At 42.5% G+C, this 24,614-nt stretch overlaps 1 protein-coding gene across 1 annotated transcript; it reads left to right on the top strand.

The window, feature by feature from the left end:
- Window positions 1–17,557: 17,557 nt before the first annotated feature.
- tp53rk (TP53 regulating kinase) lies at window positions 17,558–19,372 on the top strand. The gene is made up of 2 exons (XM_026307239.1): window positions 17,558–17,796; window positions 18,768–19,372. The coding sequence occupies exons 1-2, from the start codon at window positions 17,574–17,576 to the stop codon at window positions 19,256–19,258; spliced, it is 714 nt and encodes a 237-aa protein (XP_026163024.1). The 5' UTR covers window positions 17,558–17,573; the 3' UTR covers window positions 19,259–19,372.
- Window positions 19,373–24,614: the final 5,242 nt, after the last annotated feature.

Below are 24,614 nucleotides of genomic sequence, written 5' to 3'. Positions count from 1 at the left end.
GACGACTGGTTGCAATTGAAGGAAAGATGAATGCGGCCAAGTACGGAGATATCCTGGAAGAAAGCCTCTTCCAGAGTGCTCAGGACCTCAGACTGGGCCGAAGGTTCACCTTTCAACAGGACAATGACCCTAAGCACACAGCTAAAATAACAAAGGAGTGGCTTTGTGACCGTTCTTGACTGGCCCAGCCAGAGCCCTGACCTAAACCCAATTGAGCATCTCTGGAGAGACCTGAAAATGGCTGTCTACCAACGTTCACCATCCAACCTGACAGAACTGGAGAGGATCTGCAAGGAAGAATGGCAGAGGATCATCAAATCCAGGTGTGAAAAACTTGTTGCATCATTCCCAAGAAGACTCATGGCTGTACTAGCTCAAAAGGGTGTTTCTACTCAATACTGAGCACAGGGTCTGAATACTTATGACCATGTGATATTTCAGTTTTTCTTTTTTAATAAATTTGCAAAAATTTCTACATTTCTGGTTTTTTTTGTCAAGATGGGGTGCTGAGTGTACATTAATGAGAAATAAAATGAACTTTTTTGATTTTGGCAAATGGCTGCAATAACACAAAGAGTGAAAAATTTAAAGGGGTCTGAATACTTTCCGTACCCACTGTACATAGACTATCACAGACTGAAATGTTGAAAGGAGAAGCAACAGCAGCAGTGATAACACAGTGAATCTGTTTATATGAAACTACAGGTGCAGACACCACATGAAGCAGGTAATGTTGGTAGTCAGATTTCGTTTAACTTCAAAAGAGAAAACATTAAAATCACCACACAACCGGGGTGAAGAAAAAGTTAAAAAAAGCAGAATATCTTTTAGGAAATCTACATTCTCCATTAAATATAGATACTGATACTCTGATCATCTGGTCAGAGTATATCAATTATTTAGTGTAGGTGAAATATTATGCAGTCTTTTAAATACCAAGCAAGCATCATTGGTTCTCAGGTTCCCTTGACTCCACTGATATAATCCAAACTTGGTCCAAATACTGGTTGGAACTCTGATTGTTTGGCATTCAACACTGTTTGACAGAGGTAGTTGCCAACAAGAGTCCAGGAGAAGGGTTAGCAAAATAATAATGTCAATCTTTCCCAAATCCCTATAGACTATCATGATTTAAATGGGACATAAGGTGCAAATACAACTGTAATGCGTTTTTCCCATATATTTGGGTGTTTCCTGTGCCTAGTGATCCACAGTGTGTCAGCTGACCACCCAGTATTGTTCTTGTAGGCTGGCTTAGTCAGACACCAGTGGTCAGAATGCCTCATTTTTGATTTAGCCTCCGTTCTATGTCACAGATGGGCTTGTGACCATAGTCAGGCCCTGTATCTCTCATATGGCCCTGCCCATAATGAAGCAGCGAAAGCTAGATGAATTCACTTCCTAAGGTGTTCTTTTGCTACACATTGTTGGAGTCATTAGCAGAACAGGTACCAAACTAAAGCCAATGCCATTGGCTGTTTAACACAAGTCAGTGTAACTCACTACATCAACCCTTAGACTCCAAAGAACCAAAGGCTTCATGGCTTTATGTTGTTTTTCTTAAATATTTTTATTGGCTTTTGTTTGTTTTTACATTACAAAACAAATAATGAACAGTTAGACCTCAGTAACATAGGTCATAAATTGGTTGATTTATGATTTGGAAGCGCGGCTCTGCACCTTTGAACAAAAGCTAGCTAGTCTAGCCCCGTTAGCAGGTGTGGAGCCACCAAGCTCAGGGTCAGGACCTGTTAGCTGTCTAAGGGCAGCTCTGGAGCAGACCGGAGAATTAGCCTGGGTGACTGTCCGACGGAAGCATACTCCTAAGCAGAAGCTCACGGCTCATCACTTGCCTGTTCACATTTCTAACAGATTTTCCCTGCTCAGAGACACACCCGCTGAGAAACCGACTCTGATAATTGGCGATTCCATAGTCAGAAACACGAAGCTAGAGACACCAGTGACCATAGTCAAATGTATTCTTGGTGCCAGAGCGGGCGACATTGAGTCAAACTTGAAGCTGCTGGCTAAGGCTCATCGTGAATATTGTAAGATTGTTATTCACGTCAGCAGCAATGACTAGGGCTCATCATCATACTGAGCCACAAGGTCAGTTTGTCTAAACTTCAGTTTGTACAGCGTGAAGTGATTTTCCTTGGTCATGTGATTACTGCACCTTCCTAAACCTCAAACAAGGAAGCAGATGATGTCATTTTGGGAATGTGCTCCTACTGCAGGAATTTCATTCCTAATTATGCTGTTCTGGAAGCTCCATTGAGCTCACTAATCCATCCATCACTTCAGCCACATGACACTGTTACCTGGACACCTGATGCAGAAAAGGCGTTTGTAGACATGAAACTGGCTTTACAAACTGCTCCAACACTTGGACTTCCTGATCCCATTCAGGATCAGGACTGTGCAGACTGTTGACGAGAAAAACTGTTGTATGACATCCGTGCTTTTACAGCAGCAGGGTGAAAAACTTAGGCCTGTTGCTTACTTCTCATCTAAACTGGATCCTGTTGCTGCTGGTCTCCCTTGCTGTCTTCGTGTGTAGCAGCAGCAGAAAAGGCAGTTGTAACATCACATGACATTCTGATCTCACTCTGTTGGTTCCACATGCCGTTTCACTGATCCTGTTAGAACAGAAAACCTCTCACCTGTCCACTGCCAGGTGGCTAAGACACAACACTGTTCTTCTTCATCATCACAGTGAAACATTGTACTGTTTTGAATCCTGAAACTCTCCTTCAGACTTCTGATGATGGAGAGCCTCATAACTGTGTTGCTATCCTCCAACAGGTCTGCTCACCATGACCAGACCTCAAAGAGACCCCACTAACCAATCCTGACCTCATTCTGTTTACAGGATGGTTCAGCTTTCAGAGATTCTGACACTGGTACTGGTCATGTTGGTTATGCTGCCTGCTCTGAACATGCTGTTTTGACGTCTGGTCCATTACCACCACACTCAGGCGGCTGAGTTAGTGGCTCTCACAGAAGCATGTGAATTGGCAGAGGACAAATCTGTGACGATTTGGGTAGATTCTAGATATGTGTTTGGCATAACACATGACTATGCCCTTTGGCATCACAGGAACCTTTTAAAATCTGATGGAAAACCTATTTTTCATCATGATAAAGTTGCTGATCTTCTTGATGCGTTGCTGTTGCCTAAACAAATAGCTGTCTGCAAAGGTGCAGCTCACACTAGGAGTCATGACTCTGTTTCCAGAGGCAACCGCAAAGCTGATGCAGCTGCAACGGCCACAGCTTTGAGACCACTCCCACTTGACACTATCAGTTTGTCTGCTGACTCTTCACTTCTCTCCCTCTCAGCTCTGCAAAGTTTCTCTTCACCACAGGAGAGAAAAGCCTGGAAAGCAGCTTATGCTGAGTCCAGGGATCAAGTTTGGTGGGGACCTAATGGGAAACCTTGTCTTCCAAAAGCCCTACCATTGGTGGTCATTGAACTAACTTTTGTTCGTGTGGAAGGTTCATCAACCTTCCACACGAACAAAAGTCTGTCCGATAAATAGGATTGGAACCATTTTAATGCTGTTCCTCTGATACCAGTCACATGCTCCAGTCTCTGTAATAAGATGTTGTGGTCAATAGTGTCGAATGCAGCACTAAGGACAAGTATAGAAACAAGTCCATTATCTGAGGCTAAGAGAAGGTTGTTGGTGACTTTTAACAGTGCTGTTTCTGTACTATGATGTGCTCTAAATCCTGATTGAAAATTTTCAAATAGTTCACTTCTGTGTAAGTGGTCAGATAGCTGCTTAGCAACAGCTTTTTCAAGGATTTTAGAAATAAATGGTAGGTTGGATATTGGTCTATAATTATCCAAGACTCCTGGATCAAGACTGAGCTTTTTGAGTAAGGGTTTGATTACTGCAGTCTTAAAGGCCTGTGGTACGTAGCCTGATACTAGAGATAAATTTACTAAGTCTAATAAAGATGAGTTAATTAATGGCAGGGTGTCTTTAAGCAGTCTAGTCGGGATGGGGTCTAAGAAACACGTTGAGATGAAGCAACTACTGATGTAAATTCAGAGAGATCTATGGGAGAGAAGCAGTCTAGACATAACTGAGGTCTTACAGATGATTTAAGAGCTACTGTAGTAGAAGATTCATTTATTGCAGGTAAAGGAAGTATCTGATGAATTTTATTTCTAATAGTTGTGATTTTATTTGTAAAGAAACTCATAAATTCATCACTGTTGAGAGCTAAGGGAACACTGGGCTCAGCAGAGCTGTGACTTTTTGTCAGCCTGGCTACAGAGCTGAAAAGAGAACTGGGATTGTTCTTATTTTCCTCTATTAGTGATGAATATTATGCAGTTCTGGCTTTACAGAGAGCTTTTTAATATGTTAATAGGCTAGAAAAATTTCCTCTAAATTTGTGGAACACCACTTCCTTTCCAGCCTTCATGATGCCTGCTTTAAAGTACGAATATGTAAATTATACCACGGGGCAAACTTCTTTTTCAGAGGGGCCACAGTATCAAGCGTTTTATGCAGTAAGGCTACAGCACAACAATATGATCAATTTGGTAGGGAGTGGGATTGAGGCAGCTGCCCTCCACTGTGTTCGTACTTGGCATAAATGTAAATAAAGATGGAATCATTTTCTTAAATTTATTAACAGCGTAGTCAGATTAACATCTGCTGTGGTGGAATTTTCTTCCAAACGCTGCATGATCCATCATCTTAAATTCAAAAGTTATTAAAGAATGATCTGACAAAACAGAATTTTGGGGAAAAACTATTAAATGTTCAATTTCGATGCCATAGGTCAGAACAAGATCAAGGGTCTGATTGAAAAAGTGGCTGGGTTTGTTAACATTTTGAGTGAAACTAATTGAATCTAATACTGAATGCAGTGCTGAGACTGTGTACATGAATGTTAAAATCTCCCACTATAATGACTTTATCTGAACTAAGCACTAAATCAGACAGGTCTGGAAATTCAGTTAAAAACTGAAGGGGCAGGTGGACGGTACACAATGACAATTGTGGTAGAAATTTCTTTAAGTTTGAGAGTTGCTAATTCTCAGAATTCAACCACAAGTGTGATGAATCATCTCAAGTTTAATCACGGGCCCGGAGAGGACGTCCTTGTAGAAGTCCTCTGCAGTCTGTGTTACAAGAGCAGTTTATATACCGTACTTTGGACTAATCCTGAACAGACCCCCACATTGTTTGTTCAGGTACTATCTTCAGTCTTCTTACCATCAAAGAAACAAATTGTTGGCAGTCATTTACAACCTTCCTACCCTAAAACACTAAACCAATAAAACAGACAGAACCACATACCATGAAAGGGTCAAGCAAACATTCAACCCCCACATTGGTTTAAGTTAGTGACCATTTGCTCTGTTGTAAAATCCTCACACAAGTAGAACTGGTCTTTGTGTTTTCCAGTTTGGATGTGAGAGACTAAGAGTGAGGCTCTCAAATGAGTGTTCTGAGAATGAAAGTTTAATATGTTTGAGTGGAAGATTGCAGCTACTCCTCCACCTCGACCTGTGCTTCGAGGAACATGATAATTTTTATGACTGAGGGGGGTTGATTCATTCAGACTGACATATTCATCCTGCTGTAGCCAGGTTTCAATGAGACAGAGTAAGCAATTTAGTGATCAGTTATCAAATCATTTACAAACAGAGATTTAGACGAAAGAGACCTAATATTTAATAATCCACATCTGACTGTTCTGTTTTTCTGTTCAATAAGAGGAGTGGTCTTAATTTTTATTAGGTTTTTATAACTTGTTAAATTCTGATTTATTTGATTTATATGTTCGAGGGGCAGACACAATCTCTATGTGGTATGAGGGGCTCTAAGGAAACTGTGGAGAGGCGTTTTAGACTAAGTCTCTGCATCCCGGTCCCCACTCTGGATTGTCAGACTTTGGGTTGGCTAATAAACTCGGCCAAATTTCTAGAGATGAGAGCTGCACCATTCAAAGTGGGATGGATGCCGTCTCTCGCTACCAGACCAGGTTTTCCCCAGAAAGTGGCCCAATTGTCTATGAAGCCCACATCGTTTGCTGGACACCACCTAGACAGCCAGGAACGGAACGATGACATGTGACTAAACATGTCATCGCTGGTCAGATTGGGGAGGGGTCCAGAGAAAACTATGGAGTCCGACATTAATTTAGCAAAGTTACACACCGACTCAACATTAAATTTAGTGACCTCCGATTGGCGTAATCGGGTGTCATTGCTACCGACGTGAATAACAATTTTTCCATATTTACTTAGCCAGGAGCTTCAAATTTGACTCAATGTCGCCCGCTCTGGCCTCAGGATTACATTTGACTATCGTTGCTGGTGTTTCTAGCTTCATGTTTCTGACTATGGAATCGCCAATTATCAGAGTCGGTTTCTCAGCAGATGTGTTGCTGAGCAGGGAAAATCTATTTGAAACGTGAACAGGCAGGTGATGAGCCGTGGGCTTCTGCTTAAGAGTATGTCTCTGTTGGACTGTCACCCAGGCTAATTCTCCGGGCTGCTCCGGAGCTGCCCTTGGACCGCTAACAGACCCTGAGCTTGGTGGCTCCACACCAGCTAACGGGGCTAGACTAGCTGGCTTTTGTTCAAAGGTGCGGATCCACGCTTCCAAATCAGTGATCCTCGCCTTCAAAGCTGGCAGAACCTTACACTTATTACAGGTATCATTATCGCTAAAGGAGGCAGAGGAATAACTAAACATGTGGCACACCGAGCAGGAAAGAGAGAGCGAGGGAGAAGCCATGTTACTAGTGTGGGAACTTTTATTACATTACAGCTTAAGGTATAAGGTAGTATTAGATTACTTTTATCATATTATAGATTAAACTTTAATGCATTATTACAGTATACTCATGAAGCATTTTGGTATGTGTGAAACAGTAGCAGTTTAGACATGAACTTGTTTTTCAGTAATTGCAAGGTTTCTTACAGGGCAAGAAGTGAACTAGACATAACATCAGATAGGATGTGCCTGTTGCTTTTGTTGTTGTACTCTGTCTTATAGGGCAGGTTGACCTCTGCCAGGAGGCATAGTAACAGTGATATCTCAGGACATCCCATCGTTCTCAACCTATGGGAGAAGAACACGCCAGCTTCCTGAAGATTGCACATTTCATTCTGTAATATTATCACTGGGTCGAGGGAAGAATAGTCAGTCAGACTTCGTGCCCTGACAAAGACTGTTATTGGCTAGGGAAAGTTTGACCCAGAGCTCTGTAACTGCTTTATTCAGTGTGTTTTAATAAACGGCTAATTTGAGACCACATTTATCTCCTCCGTTTTATCAATCAAACGAACACGCGGAACTGAGGGAGGACATTCCAGTTCCAACAATTTGGTGATCCCGACATGATTGATGACGGAGGACTGGTCGGTAAAACAGACGGACGACTGCTTTTGACACCGGACCCGGGTCGTTCTTAAAGGTAAGCAGACGCCTGTTTTCTTTCAAAAGTCTGCTGTTGAACAATCTAAATTGAATGGTGTCGAAGACAAATCACACATCTAAATTTTAAAACACTGAATAAATTAGTAAAAACCTGCGTGAATAAGTAAGTAAAGAGATAAAAAGAATAAAAGTAAAAGTATACAAAAGTAAAAGTGAAATATAAGAAAAAAAGTGATGTGAATTTAAAAAAAAAAGGGAGACTAAATTACAGAGATAAGACAATTTGGTTGAATTAATAATTCGAGTATAGTGTAGTATCCTCAGCGTGGTTGCTGCCTAATTTGACGGGAGAAGGAAACCACTGGGTTAAAATCCCCGACGGGGATGGGATCTGCCTAAAATTCAGTTACAGGACTGTAAGGGTGGAGTCCATTCCTGTAGACGTACAGGATAAAGTCTTGAGGAAGGGTGCCTCTGGGGAATATTGGTTCGCCCCCTAAAGACCCTCATTGAACACGTTAAAAGCATAGTATCTACGGCTCCATAAGAGCCGGTAAGTGGTGAGGTAAGGTAAAGGTATAAGAGAATATAAAGACAAAAAGCAGGTTTACTTTTACTTTTTGGTAAGTATAAATAAGTTGTTGTTGTTTTGTTTTCTGGTGTATATGTATATGTACAGTTTGTGTTGTGTAAAGTGCCAGTGTCCTGAGTACGAAAAGCCACCTGAGATCATTTGTGGAAACCTAACGGTGCTAACAAAGCAGTGGTCTCGTGGTCGAGAGAAGTAGTACTCAGTTGGACCGGTTGCTCGGGTGTACTCCATACAAACCGGTTGGCTGTCACTGCTGTATATAATGGATGATGAAAGGATTAGAGAATGTGGAGGAGAAGGAGGCTGGTATGTCACTCTTAGGTGGCAATGGGTAAAGGCACGTAATCAGTTAATGAGTGGTATTCCTGAACAGGAACGGAAAAAGCAGAAAGGTAAGTATCAGCAGAAATACGAGGAAGTGATTAGTAAGTATGGATTGCATGACGAGGATATGGAGGATTTGGCTGCTCTCCTGATGCAGGAGGATCAGAAAGCATTGAGGAAAGTGGTGTAACTGAAGAAGAAACCCGTAAGTGGAATGATGGCGAAGAGGAAGTGGAAGAAGGAAGTGGAGGGAAAAGAAGTTCACAGACTGATGGTGCATAACATAGCACTTGCTGTGAGAGCGATGCAGGCTCGGACAGCACTATATGATAAGAAGGATGCAGATAAGTGTGAGAAGGACAAAGAGAAAATGGAGGCTCGCCTATATCCACCCCTGCCTAACGCACCCCCTCCACCGCCTCATGTGCAGGCCCCAGTGTGGCGGATAAAGGGAGGAGAGTTAGATGTGGAGGAAGAAAAGGAAGACACGGGGGACCTATTGAGAGACTTATTGCAGTGGAAGGTAGATGCAGGGAAGCAGACATCCACACTGCTAGGGGCAGAAGGGTGACGAAGAGGGAGTGAGAGTAAGTTTAGTTTAAGGGACGAGGAAAAAGTAAGTCAGAAGAATTTGGAGCCATTTCAGGTGAGACAGGACAGGGAACGTAAGGAGAGACGGGACCAATGGGATAAAGAGGGAGAAACGTTGATTGACCTAGGGATAGATCAGGAAGAGGTAGTGGAGAGTGAGAATGAGAAAGGTGGTCTGGGGGTCACACTGACAGGTCAACTGCAGGTGCACGAGCCACAGCAAGATTCCAGATATCTGTTGAGAAGCCATGCCCCATCCCCAGCCATACAAGCGCCCCTCTTGGTGAAAGGGGGCAGACACCAGTACAAACCATGGTCATTTGTGGACATGAATGGAATAGTGGAAAAACTCCCACACCCTGCAGAGGGAGGAGGTAAGTGGTTGAATAAGTTTGAGCAGCTCACACAGGAACAAAAGGTGGCCTTAGGTGACTGGAGAGCTCTAATGGGACAGGTACTCTCAGTTTGGGACGTCAATCAAATTGAAGAAAGTGCCAGATGCACACAACTACCAGACCACACCCCATTCATTGTTTTTGCCACTCCAATTGGGAAAGCAATGCGTGCAAAGTTCCCGGCCCCGACGGGGGCTATGCACGCCCCTAAGGCAGGCGAGAAGCCAGCCACATATCTCAATCGGTGTAAGGAGGAATGGGTTAACTCCGTTGGACTGCATCCACATTCAGACAAAATCCAGGAGGAACTTTTCCGGAAGGCTGTGATGGGAGGAACCCCCAAGTCCGTGAGAGACAGCATGGCAGATAACCCTGATATACCTGGGAGTAACTCAGCTGTATGGGAGAGGCATTTCCTCCATCACCTGCAGAGGGCGCAGGATAAGGAGGATCAAGAGAATTTGGAGGTCGAGGACCTGAAAAAGCAATTGTTAAAGCTACAGCTGGGAAAAGCCAGGCAGGAGGTTAATCAGGAGAAACAGAAAGACAAAAAGGCCAAGCAGTTAGTGCAACAACCTACTCCAGTGGCCAGCGACACTCCTGACCTCTTCCCAGTCCCTCCTTGGGTTCCCTCACCACACCACCACCCTCCACCAGTGAATTATCCAGTGAATTATGGGTACGCACCACGTGGGAGATGCGGGGGAGGATATGGGGGCGCACGAAGAGGATGGTTCATGGGCGGAACAGGACGAGGCAGTGGGCTGGTCTGCTACGGCTGTGGCCAACCAGGACACATGATTAGAGAGTGTCCTATGTATTACCAACGTCCTCCAGGTGCCCCTCAGAGAGGAAACAGGGGTCGTGGGCGTGGAGGCCCACCCAGAGGTCCACATCAGGCTCCTAACCCGACTATGGCACCACCTAGTCCAGCAGGACAATATCCCTTCTTCCAAGAGGAGGGGAACCTGTATTGACGAGGCCCACAGAGAAGACCTGACATTGGGAGGGCAGACCCAATGATCACAATCCAGGTCGAGGACAAACAGCTGCCCTTTTTGGTGGACACAGGGGCCACATACTCCACCTTAACCACCAAGGTGGAGGTTACGGATATGTCATCACAAGCTGTTGAGCTAGTAGGTTTCTCTGGGGTAACGACAAAACTGCCACTCACCGTTCCACTTCGTGTCTCAGTGGCAACACAGACTCACACACATCAGTTCGTCTGTTCTGAACACTCCCCCACTAACCTGCTGGGAAGAGACTTACTTATTAAGATGGGAGCATCAGTTCTGTGCTCCCCGGAGGGAGTGGTCATGACTTTTCCCAATGGTGATTCGCATAACTGCTCTGTGAACGGACTGATGAGTAGTGGACAGTGGCTATTAGCAGAAGACAGGGCCACACGGGCACCCCACCCTGGGGCGGATATATATTGGGGTTTACTACGACCTGAAACCCCCAAAGGGGGTGGACTATTCTCCCTGTTCTCGTCCTGGAAGCCCTGGATCTCTCTAATCGCGCCCTACGCTCCTCCAACGGATCCCCTGCATGTCACTCTTTTCTATGATCGAAATCAGACGGATTGGTATCAGTCCATTTTTGACTCCAAGTTGGAGGGTAAAATTTGGGATATTAAAACCACCTCAATTTTGGTGGGAACAGAGGGTGTGGTTGGAGTGGTGGAGCTCACTGAGGACCAAAAGGTATGGTATGAAATGGGACGTGAAGCCTGCCCACATGTGTCTCTCTTGCTGCATCCCGAACATCAGGCTAAAGATTTGGGCCCAATGACTAAAACCCTGCTGTCGGCCATGGTCTGGACTCCCACTCAGTTGCCTGACGTGTTGTTCTCTCTATCCCACAACACTTACAAATTTAATCGTGAAGCCAGAGATCAGGTCTTATTGGAACATCAAACAATCACTCGACATCATGGCAGAGAAAAATCTGACCATGAGGCCGCCCCTCATATGTTACAGGGACTGCCCATCTCATTGTGGTCAACTGGTCCCACAGACGTGGGTTTCTGCCATGAGTTGGAGCCTATCTCCTTCTTGGTTAAAGACACATTTCCCATCTGGCAACCTCAGTATCCGCATAAACCTGTTGCTGAGGAAGGCATAGCTGAAACGATTGACGGTTTAAAGCGTGCTGGAGTATTGGAGCCTTCCACTGAGGCCTGGAACACCCCAATACTCCTGGTAGAAAAACAGGGGACAGGTAAGTTTCGGATGGCACATGATTTGCGGAGAATTTATGCGATAGTGACGACACCAACTGTCCCCGTTCCAAATCCTTATACTGCATTGGCATCACTCTCCCCCGAGTATCAGTGGTTCTCTTGTATTGACTTGGCAAATGCCTTCTTCTGTTTGCCACTGGCAGAAGAATGCCGTGACATCTTCTCATTTGCGTTCCACAGCGAATGGCTGCGATACACCCGAGTCCCACAGGGTTTTCTCTTGTCACCTGGCCTTTTCAACCATGCATTGCGTCAGCTCATGGAAGATCTGCAGCTTCCGCCTAATGTTGTTTTAGTTCAATATGTAGATGACTTGCTTTTGGCCGCTGCCACTCCTGAGGACTGCCTTGAAGGCACACGTCGCGTGCTGCTTAAGCTCCATGACGTTGGCTTTAAACTCAGTAAATCTAAGTTGCAGCTGTCCCGCCAACAGGTTTCTTTTCTGGGCCGCCTGATATCTGCGGCTGGCTCGGGGTTGTCGCCCCAGCATCGGGCTTCCATTCTTCATCATCCTAAGCCCACTACAGTTAAACAAATGTTATCTTTTCTGGGCCTCACTGGGTTCAGCCGTCATTTTTTCCCGGCGTAAAGTGAACGCACGGCTCCATTGCGTGCCCTGGTCCAACAAGTGGGACCTAAAATCTTAGCAGCAGCCCTCGATTGGGATGAATCTGCCAAACGCTCCTTCATTGACCTCAAAGGAGCTTTGTCACGTGCTGCTGATTTGGCTATTCCAGACTACTCTCAGCCGTTTTTTCTTGACGTTTCAGAAGCTGAACACACGGTAAACGGTGTTCTGTTTCAGAAACAGAGTGGGAGTAGAAAAGTACTTATGTACATCAGTATTCTGCTTGACAATATGGAAAAACGACATCCACCATGCACAAGGCATGCAGCAGGAGTGGCAAAGGTCATCCAAAAAACTGCACACATCGTAATGGGACATGCGCTTACCGTTTTAACGACGCACAGTGTGGTCTCATTCGTTAATTCGGCCGCCTTCACCATGACATCTTTGAGACAGAGTAGGATAGCGAACATTTTAGTCAGTCCACACATCACATACACACATGAGGGCATCAACATGTCAGAACAGATGATGGAGGGTGAGCCTCACCAGTGTGAAGAAAGAACAATCGTGGATACCAAGATCAGGCCAGATCTTAGCAGTATAGAGTTAGAAGGAGAAGCAGAGACAGTTTTCACAGATGGATGCTGTTACAGGCATCCCACCGAGGGACTGAAGGCAGGATATGCAGTCATCAGAGAGACAGAAGAGGGATTTGAGGTGCTTAAGGCAGAAAGGCTTAGGGACAAACCATCGGCTCAGTTAGCTGAGCTGCAAGCAGTGATAGAAGCACTCAAATGGGGAAAAGAGAAAAGGATTAACATCTACACATACTCAGCCTATGTGGTAGGAGCAGCTCAGACAGAACTTAGGCAGTGGGTCAGAGCAGGATTTCAGACAGCCTACCAAACAGCCTATCAAACATGAGGAAGAAATGAGAGAATTGGCGGAAGTACTGATGGGACCACAAGTGGTGGCCATCATCAAATGTAAGGGACATGACAGGACTGAAACTAGAGTGGCTCTGGGGAATCAAAGAGCAGATGACGAGGCTAAGAGAGTGGCAGGTTATCAGGTACACATGATGGTTCTCACTTCAGGGATGGGGGTAATGGACATTTTGCCCCCACTTACAAGCGCCTTGATTGAAAAAGCACAACAGGAAGCCTCCCCATTAGAAAAATTGGTGTGGAAACAAAGGGGAGCAACAGAAAATGGAGGACTATGGAGCGCACCGGATGGGAGACTGGTTTCCCACCAAAACAAAAAGACAGCGTCTTGGCTGAGGCACACGGATTGACGCACCTGGGACACAAGCAAATGGATCGATATCTTTCACACTGGTGGCATCTGTTTCTTCCAGACATGACTCAGCAGTACGTCCAGGCTTGTGACGTCTGCTGAGGCCATAATGTAAAGCCTACAGTAAAACCGCAGGAAGGCACTTTTCCCATTAATACAGGACCAGGAGACGAGGTAATTATTGATTTCACAGATATGGGAGAACGAGGGGAAGGTAAGAGATATTTGTTGGTCCTGGTGGATGCATAACAGGTTGGCCAGAGGCATGGCCAGCAAAGATTGAAGACAGCAAAACTGTTATCAAATGTCTGACTAACCATTACATTCCACAGCATGGGTTTCCTAGCAAGGTCAGGTCTGACAATGGAACTCACTTTAAAAATGAGGACCTGAGAAGGGTAGAAGCGATGCTAGGTTTATGATCAACTAAAGGCTCTTGTCTCCGCTTTCTCCACACAGATCACAGAAGCAGCAAAAGGACCAGGATGATGTCATTTAGCGACTTCTAGTGACTTTTAGGACAGCCAATAGCTACTTTCCTTACTGACGAGTTGGCAACACTGAATGAAAAGACAGTACAAAGAAAAAGAAAGAGAGCGATACATGTAGAAAACAAAGGGAGAGAAACTGTAAAGGGAGACGGAGAAAGAGAGAGAACTTAGTTAATGAGAGAACATTATACATATCTACAGCCATACATATATGTTCAGTTGTATGTTACATGACAATAAATATTGTCAGAAAGTTTTTGAATTGTACTGAATTCATTTGATTTGACAGTCAGGTATTGATTACATGCAGATGTTGATAAAACTACTAGGCTACTTAAATATATATCACACCAACTAGTTAGACATTATGATCTTCCGGACCTTTGCTTCAAGAAATTTTCTCTAACTGGACCTCTTTAAATTTTAGTTGAATACCCCTGGTTTAGGGGTTCCAGTAGCACTGATTGGACATGCTAATAATGCTTCTATGTTTCCCCTAGGTCTCACTCAGTCAATTCCAGCAAAACTCACCCAGAGACGACGACGCTACGTCTTCCTCTCTGGGGGACGTATGCCTAACTTTGACCTCACACAGGGCAGCCCCACATACATTGATGCAATTGGGGTTCCAAGAGGGGTACCTGATGAATTCAAATTGGCAGACCAGGTGGCAACAGGGTTTGAAAATTTACCTATAATCTCAGCATTTTTTCCAGTCACCCCCAATAAAAATGTAGACCGCATCAATTACGTACATTACAACCTGCTAAGATTGACTAACATTACTAGAGATGCTATTGAGGGCCTCTCAGAGCAATTGGGTCCCACTTCCCTAATGACATTACAGAACAGAATGGCGTTGGACATGTTATTAGCTGAAAAAGGGGGGTGTGTTCTATGTTTGGGAATCAGTGTTGTACTTTCATCCCTAACAACACAGCTCCAGATGGATCTGTTGCTAAAGCTCTGGCGCGCTTACGGGCCCTGACGAGGGAGATGCGAGAACACTCAGGTATTAATGACCCTCTGGAGGATTGGTTCAGTCGTACTTTTGGTAAATGGAAAACTGCAATAGTTTCTGTTCTCCTTTCTCTCACTGGTATGGTCACTGCTCTGGTATTGTGTGGTTTTTGTTGTATCCCCTGTATTAGATCTCTTTGTCACAGACTCATTGTGACTACCATTGAGGGCCAGCAGGTGGCTCACCAACTGCCGCTGCTCACTCAAAAGGGGGAGGCAGTGGAGTTTGAGGAGGAGGAAGACGTCACGGGTCGAGGGAAGAATAGTCAGTCAGACTTCGTGCCCTGACAAAGACTGTTATTGGCTAGGGAAAGTTTGACCCAGAGCTCTGTAACTGCTTTATTCAGTGTGTTTTAATAAACGGCTAATTTGAGACCACATTTATCTCCTTCGTTTTATCAATCAAACGAACACGCGGAACTGAGGGAGGACATTCCAGTTCCAACAGTAGCTAGCTAAGCTAACTGGTAGGCTAACAAACGCTAAGTCAGGAAATAGTCCCTGGTAGCTTTATATTCTCATTTATCTCATTGCTTTCACCTATGTCTGTTTCTTTGTTCCTGGGCTTCTCCTTCCCTTGGTCTCTCTTTCTATGTGTGCATATGGCTTTCCCTGGGCAATTAGGTGATGAGCCACACCTGATGCTCAGGTGGATCAGGCATTTAAGCTAGCTCTCCTTTTCACCTAGTTGCTGGATTGTACTGCTATAGAGTGTGGCCTGGTTGTCTTGCCTCTCTCAGCTGTTTCTCTGCATTCTTTTGAGTTTCCTCTGAGTTCCTGTGTTTTGTGTGCCCTGATTTGTGTGGTGAACCACATTCCCCTGAGTCTTCCACTGGTTCCTGCATTCTGTGTCTCTCCCAGCTCATGTGACCAGATTGTCCTGCTGCTCACTCCGGTGTCTCCACAGTCTTCGTGTGGTTCTATGCATCTCCTACTCTCGCTCCTGTCTTCCTTGATATCCTTGTGTAAATACTTGATTGCGTTTTTGTGTGGTGTTCAATAAAATCATCTGCAAGCCTGGGTATAAGACAAATTCTTATTCTAAACGTGACATTGGGGTCCAATTCCATGGCCAAGACTTTACAGGAGAGCCATGTTATTGATTTCTGGAAAGAGATTAGGGTAATTAATAAAAACGTGACCATGCCTGCCAGTATTGATGAGGTCACTGGGTCTCAAAATATCTCTGAAATGTGGGGAATGTAGATGATGTGTTTTATAATGAGTTGTTAGGTCAAATTAAGTCAGCTGTGCAATTTTGAATCTCAAATTGCACAGACTCTGCAGGCAGGATAAAGTAAAAACAGAGCTAACCATAGAATCACAGCTTTACTTTTGATATGTTTTCTGGATTTTTAATGCAAAGTATACTACCTCGTTCCATGTTATCTGTCATGTTAGCACCTATTGTCAAGGATAAAACAGGAATAATATCTAGCATAGAAAAGCATACACCAATTGCCCTCGCTAGTGAAGAGCAAATTATTTTGGCTAGGCTGTGAGAATAACCACCAATAATCAGTTTGCGTTTAAAAATAACACACAGCATAGATTTGTGTATATGCGCTGAAGTTGTTAGTCAGTATAGAAGACAGTACCACAATATTTATGTGCTTCTTGGATGCATCTAAGGCTTTTGATAAAATCAATCATGGTAAACTGTTTTTCAAGCTACAAGAACGAGGGATTACACCATATTCGATACTATACTGTCAACTGTTTTATTTACTTGTATATGGATGACCTGTCTAAAAGGTTGAATGAATCCAAAATTGGATTATGCTGTGAAATACTGTTATTAACCTTTTGATGTATGCTGATGATTTAGTGATTTAGTAGTGCTGATTTACAGCAGTTCATGTGAATCTGCTCAAGCTATGGTATACAGTATGATGTTAAATTCAATCAAAAAAAGAGTGTGGTTATGATTGTGAGAACAAAGAATGACCAACGGCTAAATTTCCTATTTTTATGTCAGGTTTGTATGTGTACTGAAGATGTGAAACTAGCTCTTTTTAAAGCTTGCTGCACCCCACTTTCCACAACTGATGCGTATGGTGGCTAATACTGAATTACAGGACAGGATGGGTAAAACAAAAATGAGAAGACTTCAGGTGGCCTTTAATGATGCACTCAGAATTTAGTTCAAACTACCAAGATGAACAAGAGGAAGTGATATGTTTGTGTCTCAAAATGTGCCTGCACTTCAATCAGTGCTGAAGAATTATATTCAAGAAATCATATTATAATGGTTTTTACACAGCCAGCATAAAGTGACTCTTGGTAGTCTTCTTGTCTTTGCATGGTTTTTAATCTTTATACATGAGTTTAGTGTATTTCTTGATTTGTGTGTGTTATTTCTCTGCCCCTGTTTTGTTCTCGTTCTCTTTCTTTTTTTTTTATGGGCCTTAAGAGTCTGAAGTAAAATTGATTGATTGAATAGTCTTTGAATGAGTAATCACTAAAATGTGATCTTTAAGTTAACGCTTAAGATTGATTTTGATTTCATAAGTAGAAAACAAGCTGTGTAGTCTTTCTGTAGTTTGTGTATTGGCCACCAGGTGGCAGCACGTAGGAATAGAACAGAGGGAGCAGCAGACAGACAGTAGAAGAAGTCAGAAGTAAACATGACACAAGAGAAGAGCTTGGCGGCTCCACACTTCCTTAGTAATGCAGTTTTAATAAAACAAGGAGCAGAAGCCCGGGTGTACCGGACAGAGTTTCTGGGAAAGCCGATGATAGTAAAAGAAAGGTTCCCGAAACGCTACAGACACCCGGCGCTGGACGAAAAACTGACGCATCGCCGGACAGTGCAGGAGGTCCGCTCCATACTGCGCTGCCGTAAAGCAGGTAAGTTCAGCAGCGGGCCTTCACCGGTGTTTCCGTTAAGCTTGTGGCATTTTAACTGCTGATTTTCGCGTGAGTGTGACTGGTTTGTAAAGCCTGTGAGCTGGTAGGTGACTGAGATCTTACAGCGATAAAAAATAAAGTCTAAACTTTTGTTTTATATGTCAAACATAGGAAATGAGTAGCCTGCATAGTAGTTTCTTAGAACTCAGTGGTAACCTGACAAAAGTGACTCAATTGAATTACAAGCTAGACTTTTTTGGAACAAATGATCAGAACATAATGTATTTTTGTTGTATAATGACCTAGCTTTAATATGTTGTTTTACACAGCGCTTATACACATTCATGTATGGCTGAACTGTCTTAATTTTCCCTCTTGCCTTTAGCCTACCATGTCAAGTCTTCCCTTAATATTTTATTGTATTTCACTTCTCCTCTTCCTATAAATTATATTTGTAAGTTTATGTAGACAAATATGTGGTATGAATTACCCCTGCAAATTTTAATATCATTATAGTTACCAGTTTTAACTTACCATGATAATCAAAGTCTTGTGTTTTTTGTGCCACTTTTCATTGACTGTAATGAACTGTATTTGAACTAAATGTGGATAAATTCACCACTGAATGTAGTGAACAACAAATGCATACATTTTTCCCTACAGTGTCCAGCAGTCTTAGGAAATTAATGTGCCCGTTTGCAATTGAATTGATATATAAGTTTTTTTAATCATGTGAACCTTCATTGGGAACCAGTGGGCTTGGAGCCACAGACAGGTAGGCAGAGTAAAAATTTGGCTTTGGTCTTTCCATTCAATTTGTCAACAAGTAGAAAATACAGAATTTCCCAGCCATTTCTTTGCCTCCTCACCTATTAAAACACAAAAGTATCAATAATTACCTTGTGTATCTGTATGTGCTACTTTTTTGTATTTGTTAAAACAAAGTCTTCTACAACTTCTATTTTCCTCAGGCATATGTGCCCCTGTAGTCTACTTTGTGGACTACATCTCGCACTGTATTTTCTTGGAGGAAATCATGAGTTCCTTGACTGTGCGTGACCACATCGCATCTATTCAGCAGTCTGGTTCTTGTAAGGAGCAGGAGCTGGAGTATATAGCAGACAGGGTGGGGCAGATTTTAGCCACAATGCACGACGAGGATGTCATCCATGGAGACCTGACCACCTCCAACATGCTGCTGAGATGTGGCCTGGAGGACGGAGACATGGAGGACATGGTCATCATCGACTTTGGCCTAAGTTACATCTCTGCTCTGCCTGAGGATAAGGGGGTGGATTTGTACGTGCTGGAGAAGGCTTTTCTCAGTACCCACCCCAACACAGAAGCACTGTTTGAGAGGCTGTTGAAGACCTATGCAGCATCATCCAAGAAGTCGTCAGCAGTCATTAAAAAGCTTGATGAGGTTCGATTGAGGGGGAGAAAGAGGTCAATGGTGGGATGATGATCAAAGCTATGTAAAGAGAAGCATTTCAGAAAATATGCTGAAATTACAGCTGATGTTGTGCAGAAAGACTGTTGTGTGTAAAGTAACATAATAAAAATGTTTATAATAGAAGTGAAGTCTCATTGTACTTTGCCACAATTTAGGTGCTGATATTTATACAGCGGGGAAAATAAGTATTTGACACATCAGCATTTTTATCAGTAAGGGGATTTCTAAGTGGGCTATTGACTTCATAACTCATAGTTATCTTCATGTGTTCAATACTTATTCCCTGTGTCATTTCACTTTATTTATTATCACTCAACTTGTATACTTAAATGTTCTGATTTCTTTGTATGAATTCAATATTTGGCTTGATGGCTACATCTGGTGGAAATTGTGTGTCAATAGCCCACTTAGAAATCCCCTTACTGATAAAAATGCTGATGTGTCAAATACTTATTTTCCCCGCTGTAGCTTCTTGACCTGCAAACTTGGACTACTTGTTCTTCAGTATGACACACACATGCATTATGTCCAGCATTATAGGTTATGTGCTAATGTACCATATTCCCCTGTAAATGTGACTGTTGCCATCTTTTTCTTAGTGCTAAATAAGGTTGTTATTCCATTTCAGTTTTAGACTGAAGGAACGGTGCAACCAAAAGGGCAACGCCCTCTTTACTTTTTATTACAATGATGAGGTTTTACTATTGAAATTGATTTCATTGTATAGCGACTTTACTCCCTATTGAAACTTCCAGCAGAACTAGGCTCAGTTTGGGCAAGTGGGTAAGTAGATGAAGAGAAGAGCAACAATAGTAAGTAAACAATGCACATCTACAATATACAGCTCCAGGACCAGGGATACCTGCAGAAGGTACAGAGGACAGAGAGAACACAAACTACGGAGAGAGAAGACATGGTTAGTGACATTCAATGGCATATACATGTGAAGGGGAAGGAAAGGAGCTCAATGCATGATGAGAGGTCCTTAGGCAGTCTAGGCCTATAGTGGTGTATGCAAGTGAAGACAAGTTTGGAAGAGGCTATCCCTAGTACCCTTACTAAAGGATGGTTCAGGGTCACCCAAGCCAGCCCTAACTATAAGCTTTGTCAATAAGGAAACTCTTGACCTTAAAAGTAGAGAGGGTGTCTCCCTTCTGAACCCAGACTGGGAGCTGGTTCCACAGGAGAGGAGCTTGATGGTTAAAGGCTCTGCCTCCCGTTCTACTCCTGGAAACTCTGGGAACCACAGTAGACGTGCACTCAGGTCAAAGTGCCCTATTGGGATGATATGGTACTATGAGGTATGAAGGAGTCTGATCATAAAGGGCTTTGTATGTGAGATGAAGGATTTAAATTTTTTTCTTGATTTTACAGGGAGCCCAAGAAGCTAATATCTCAGAAATATGATCTCTCTCTCTCGCTGGTTCCTGTTTGGCTGCAGAATTTTGGATTAACTAGAGGCTTTTCAGCACAGCGTATGCACAGCCACTTAACAAGACTACCAGAAAAAAAGGACATATTGGATTTAAACATCCACTTGTCCTGTATATCTTTGCTGAACAGTGTGAATATGTATCTCTATTAGATATTAAATAGTCCCTACAAAAATCTGCATGACTTGGAAATGTACAGTAGTCAGCTGTGATTAATGTTAGATGAGTTATTTTGAAGACAGTATTGTCTCTTCTTTTATAGAACAAGTATTTCTACAGGATGGCATACTGGATGTTGTAGACACAGGTCAAAGTCCAAAAGTGCATTTAAACAAGCCAACATGACTAACAGGCAATTAACAGCCAGGGGAATGTTTATCAGTTACAGCCAAGCCCTACCCTACACATTCAATGCCATAGACACTATGTGATCATCAGTCCAGGGAATCTCTTTGAACTGTGTTAACCGCTTTCATAATCCTTTAAGCATGTTCTGACAACATGACATCTGAATCTTAATTGAGCACAAAGAAAATATGAAAATGGTGCTAAAAGTCATAGTTATTGTTTTGTACTGTAAAGATTTTGCAGTTTATTCTTTGTGTCAACATGTCTTCACTTGCATGCACTGCAGCTATTGTCTTCTGCATTTCCAGGTTCCTCAGCTGACACTAAGCAGAAACTAGTGTGCTGGTGGGTGCAGGCGTGACTCTCAGCTGCTTGTTCGACACAATGTCCAAGTTCATGGAGTGGCATTTATGAAGGGCTGTACACCTGTAGGATCATCACACCTGTCGTCTATACAAAGACCACAACACTGGAAATGCTTGGTAGTCTTCTTTCTGTTTCTACTCCAATCTGTCATATACTCAGGATTTCCAAAGTAGTTCATTAATGTAATTTTCTCTACAGTAAATATTATCTACATCATAGATACACGATTAGTGATATGTTATTTCCTAAGAATGAGCTCCTCTCTTATAATGCCATCCAAAAAACTCACTTTTTAAAATTTTCCTTTAAATGTCTAATTGTTTTCTGTCCTGAATTGTTTTTCTTGCCACTTAATTTACTTGCATTCTACATATCTGGTATGCATGTTGAAATTTGCCACTGTTCAATTATAACAGTGAAATCAAATATAATATGACTAGGACTGTGGTTTCCACTTAATTTAATGTTTAAAGGGCTGCCAAGTCTCATGCATTTGCTGTGAGAGTCATGCAATTCAGCCATTTCATGCTCTCACTTCCGATTTCGAACTCTAAGAATCCAAACATAAATATACATATCATATGTAGCTTAATGCATGCTGCCATTATGGAAAGCAAATGAAGTGTCACAAATTCTGTTACTATGTTCAATAATGTAATTATGCAGGAGTTTGAAGACTGTTTATACTCTTTTTTTGTAGAAGTGAGTTGATTACTTTTACAATGAAGAGGCAGTGTCACTGAACAGATTCAATGAACAGGTAGTCATTTGCTAATTCTTTTTTTAATTTAAGTTCGAAATGCTATCTTTAAGAAAATGCTAGTCTTGTGAATATGAGATGTAATTTATGTAACAAATTATTCTCTCCAAATGTTTAGATATTTTTTTGCATCCACAATAGGACTTTAATCATAGTAATCTGTCTGTTTTTAAAGGGAAGACAGGGAACACTTTATTCATCCCCAAAGGGAAATTCAGGTAGTCTTGTAGTTAATTAGAAAGTCAGTAGTGAGCATAGTCTGCTGTCATCTGCCATTGGCCAGTTCACTTTTGAAAGTGAATTTCGAAGAAAATTCCACTACAGCAGATGTTTATCTGACAATGTTGTTAATAAATTTAAGAAAATGATTCCATCTTTATTTACATCTATGCCATGTGCCAACACAGTGGAGGGCAGCTGCCTCAATCCTACTCCCTACCAAATTAATCATGTTGACAGTGCTGTAGCCTTACTGCGTGAAACGCTTGATACTGTGGCCCCTCTGAAAAAGAAGTTAGCCCCATGATATAATTTACATATTCGTACCTTAAAGCAGGCATCATGAAGGCTCTAAAGGAAGTGGTGTTCCACAAATTTAGAGGAAGTTTTTCTAGCCTGGAAAAACAGTCTATTAACATATAAAGAAGCTCTCCATAAAGCCAGAACTATTCATCACCAATAGAGGAAAATAAGAACAATCCCAGGTTTCTTTTCAGCACTGCAGCCAGGCTGACAAAAAGTCGCAGCTCTGTTGAGCCCAGTGTTCCCTTAGCTCTCAACAGTGATGACTTTGAGTTTCTTTACAAATAAAATCACAACTATTAGAGATAAAATTCATCAGATACTTCCTATAGCTGACATAAATGAATCTTCTACTCCAATGCTCTTGAATCATCTGTAAGATCTCAGTTATGTTTAGACTGCTTCTCTCCCATAGATCTCTCTGAATTTACATCAGTAGTTGCTTCATCGAAATCAACATGTCTCTTAGACCCCATCCCGACTAGACTGCTTAAAGACACCCGGCCATTAATTAACTCGTCTTTATTAGACTTAGTAAATTTATCTCTAGTATCAGGCTACGTACCACAGGCCTTTAAGACTGCAGTAATCAAACCCTTACTCAAAAAGCCTAGTCTTGATCCAGGAGTCTTGGCTAATTATAGACCAATATCCAACCTACCATTTATTTCTAAAATCCTAGAAAAAGTTGTTGCTAAGCAGCTATCAGACCACTTACACAGAAATTAACTATTTGAAGATTTTCAGGATTTAGAGCACATCATAGTTCAGCAACAGCACTGTTAAAAGTCACCAACAACCTTTATCCTTCAGATAAAGTATTTGTTTCTATACTTGTCCTTCTAGACCTTAGTGCAGCATTTGACAATATTGACTACAGCATCTTATTACAGAGACTGGAGCATGTGATTGGTATCAGAGGAACAGCATTAAAATGGTTCCAATCCTATTTATCGGACAAATTCCAGTTTGTTCATGTCCATGATGAGCCTTCCACATGCACAAAAATTTGTTATGGAGTTCCACAAGGTTCTGCTATGCAGATGGCACTCAGCTGTATCTATCTATGTAACCTGTTAACCCAAACCGGTTAACCAGACTTCAAGCATGTCTAACTGACATAAAGGACTGGATGGCCAGTAACTTTCTACTTTTAAATTCAGAGAAAACAGAAGTTATTTTATTTGGGCCTAAAAACCTCAGAAATAGCTTTTCTAAAATTATAGCCTCCAGCACTACTGTGAAAAACCTTGGAGTTATTTTTGAAAGGACATGTCCTTTAACTCACACATAAAACAAATCTCTAGAACTGACTTCTTTCACTTATGCAACATTGCCAAAATTAGGAACATCCCATCTCAAAATGACACAGAAAAACTAGTCCATGCATTTGCTACCTCAAGGCTAGATTACTGTAACTCATTACTATCTGAATGTCCCAGAGAGTATCTCCATAAAAAGCCTCCAGTTAATACAGAATGCTGCAACCTCATAGTACCATATTATCCCAATAGAGCACTTCGCTCTCAGAGTGCTCTATTATCAAGCTCTTCTCCTGTGGAACCAGCTCCCAGTCTGGGTTCAGGAGGTAGACACTTTCTGTCAAAAAGGAAGGTTTTAAGTTTAGCTTTAAAAGTACAAAGCGTATAGTTAGGGCTGGCTTCAGATAACCCTGAACCATCCCTTAGTTATGCTTCTATAGGCCTAGACTGCCCAAGGACCATTGGTGCACTGAGCTCCCCTACCCTAACACTTCCTCTCCTTTCCCTTCCCCTCTCCTCCTCTGCTCTTCTCCTCTTTCCTCACACCATTGAATGTCACTAACCTTGTGCTCTCTCCCTCCCCTAGTTTGTGCTCTCTCTCTCCCTCTCTCTCTGTACCTTCTGCAGATCTCCCTGGTCCTAGAGCTGTATATTGCTGATGTGCAGTTACTGGC

This window comes from Mastacembelus armatus, chromosome 5 (genome assembly GCF_900324485.2).
Source record: "Mastacembelus armatus chromosome 5, fMasArm1.2, whole genome shotgun sequence".
Taxonomy (NCBI): Eukaryota; Metazoa; Chordata; class Actinopteri; order Synbranchiformes; family Mastacembelidae; genus Mastacembelus; species Mastacembelus armatus.
This window is presented reverse-complemented; position numbering and strand designations above follow the sequence as displayed.

Bases quoted from the DNA above. Each gene is read 5' to 3' on its own strand.
- tp53rk (XM_026307239.1), top strand. From the start codon at position 17,574: ATGACACAAGAGAAGAGCTTGGCGGCTCCACACTTCCTTAGTAATGCA. The intron at 17,797-18,767 runs GTAAGTTCAGCA...TATTTTCCTCAG, and splicing joins ACTGCGCTGCCGTAAAGCAG to GCATATGTGCCCCTGTAGTC.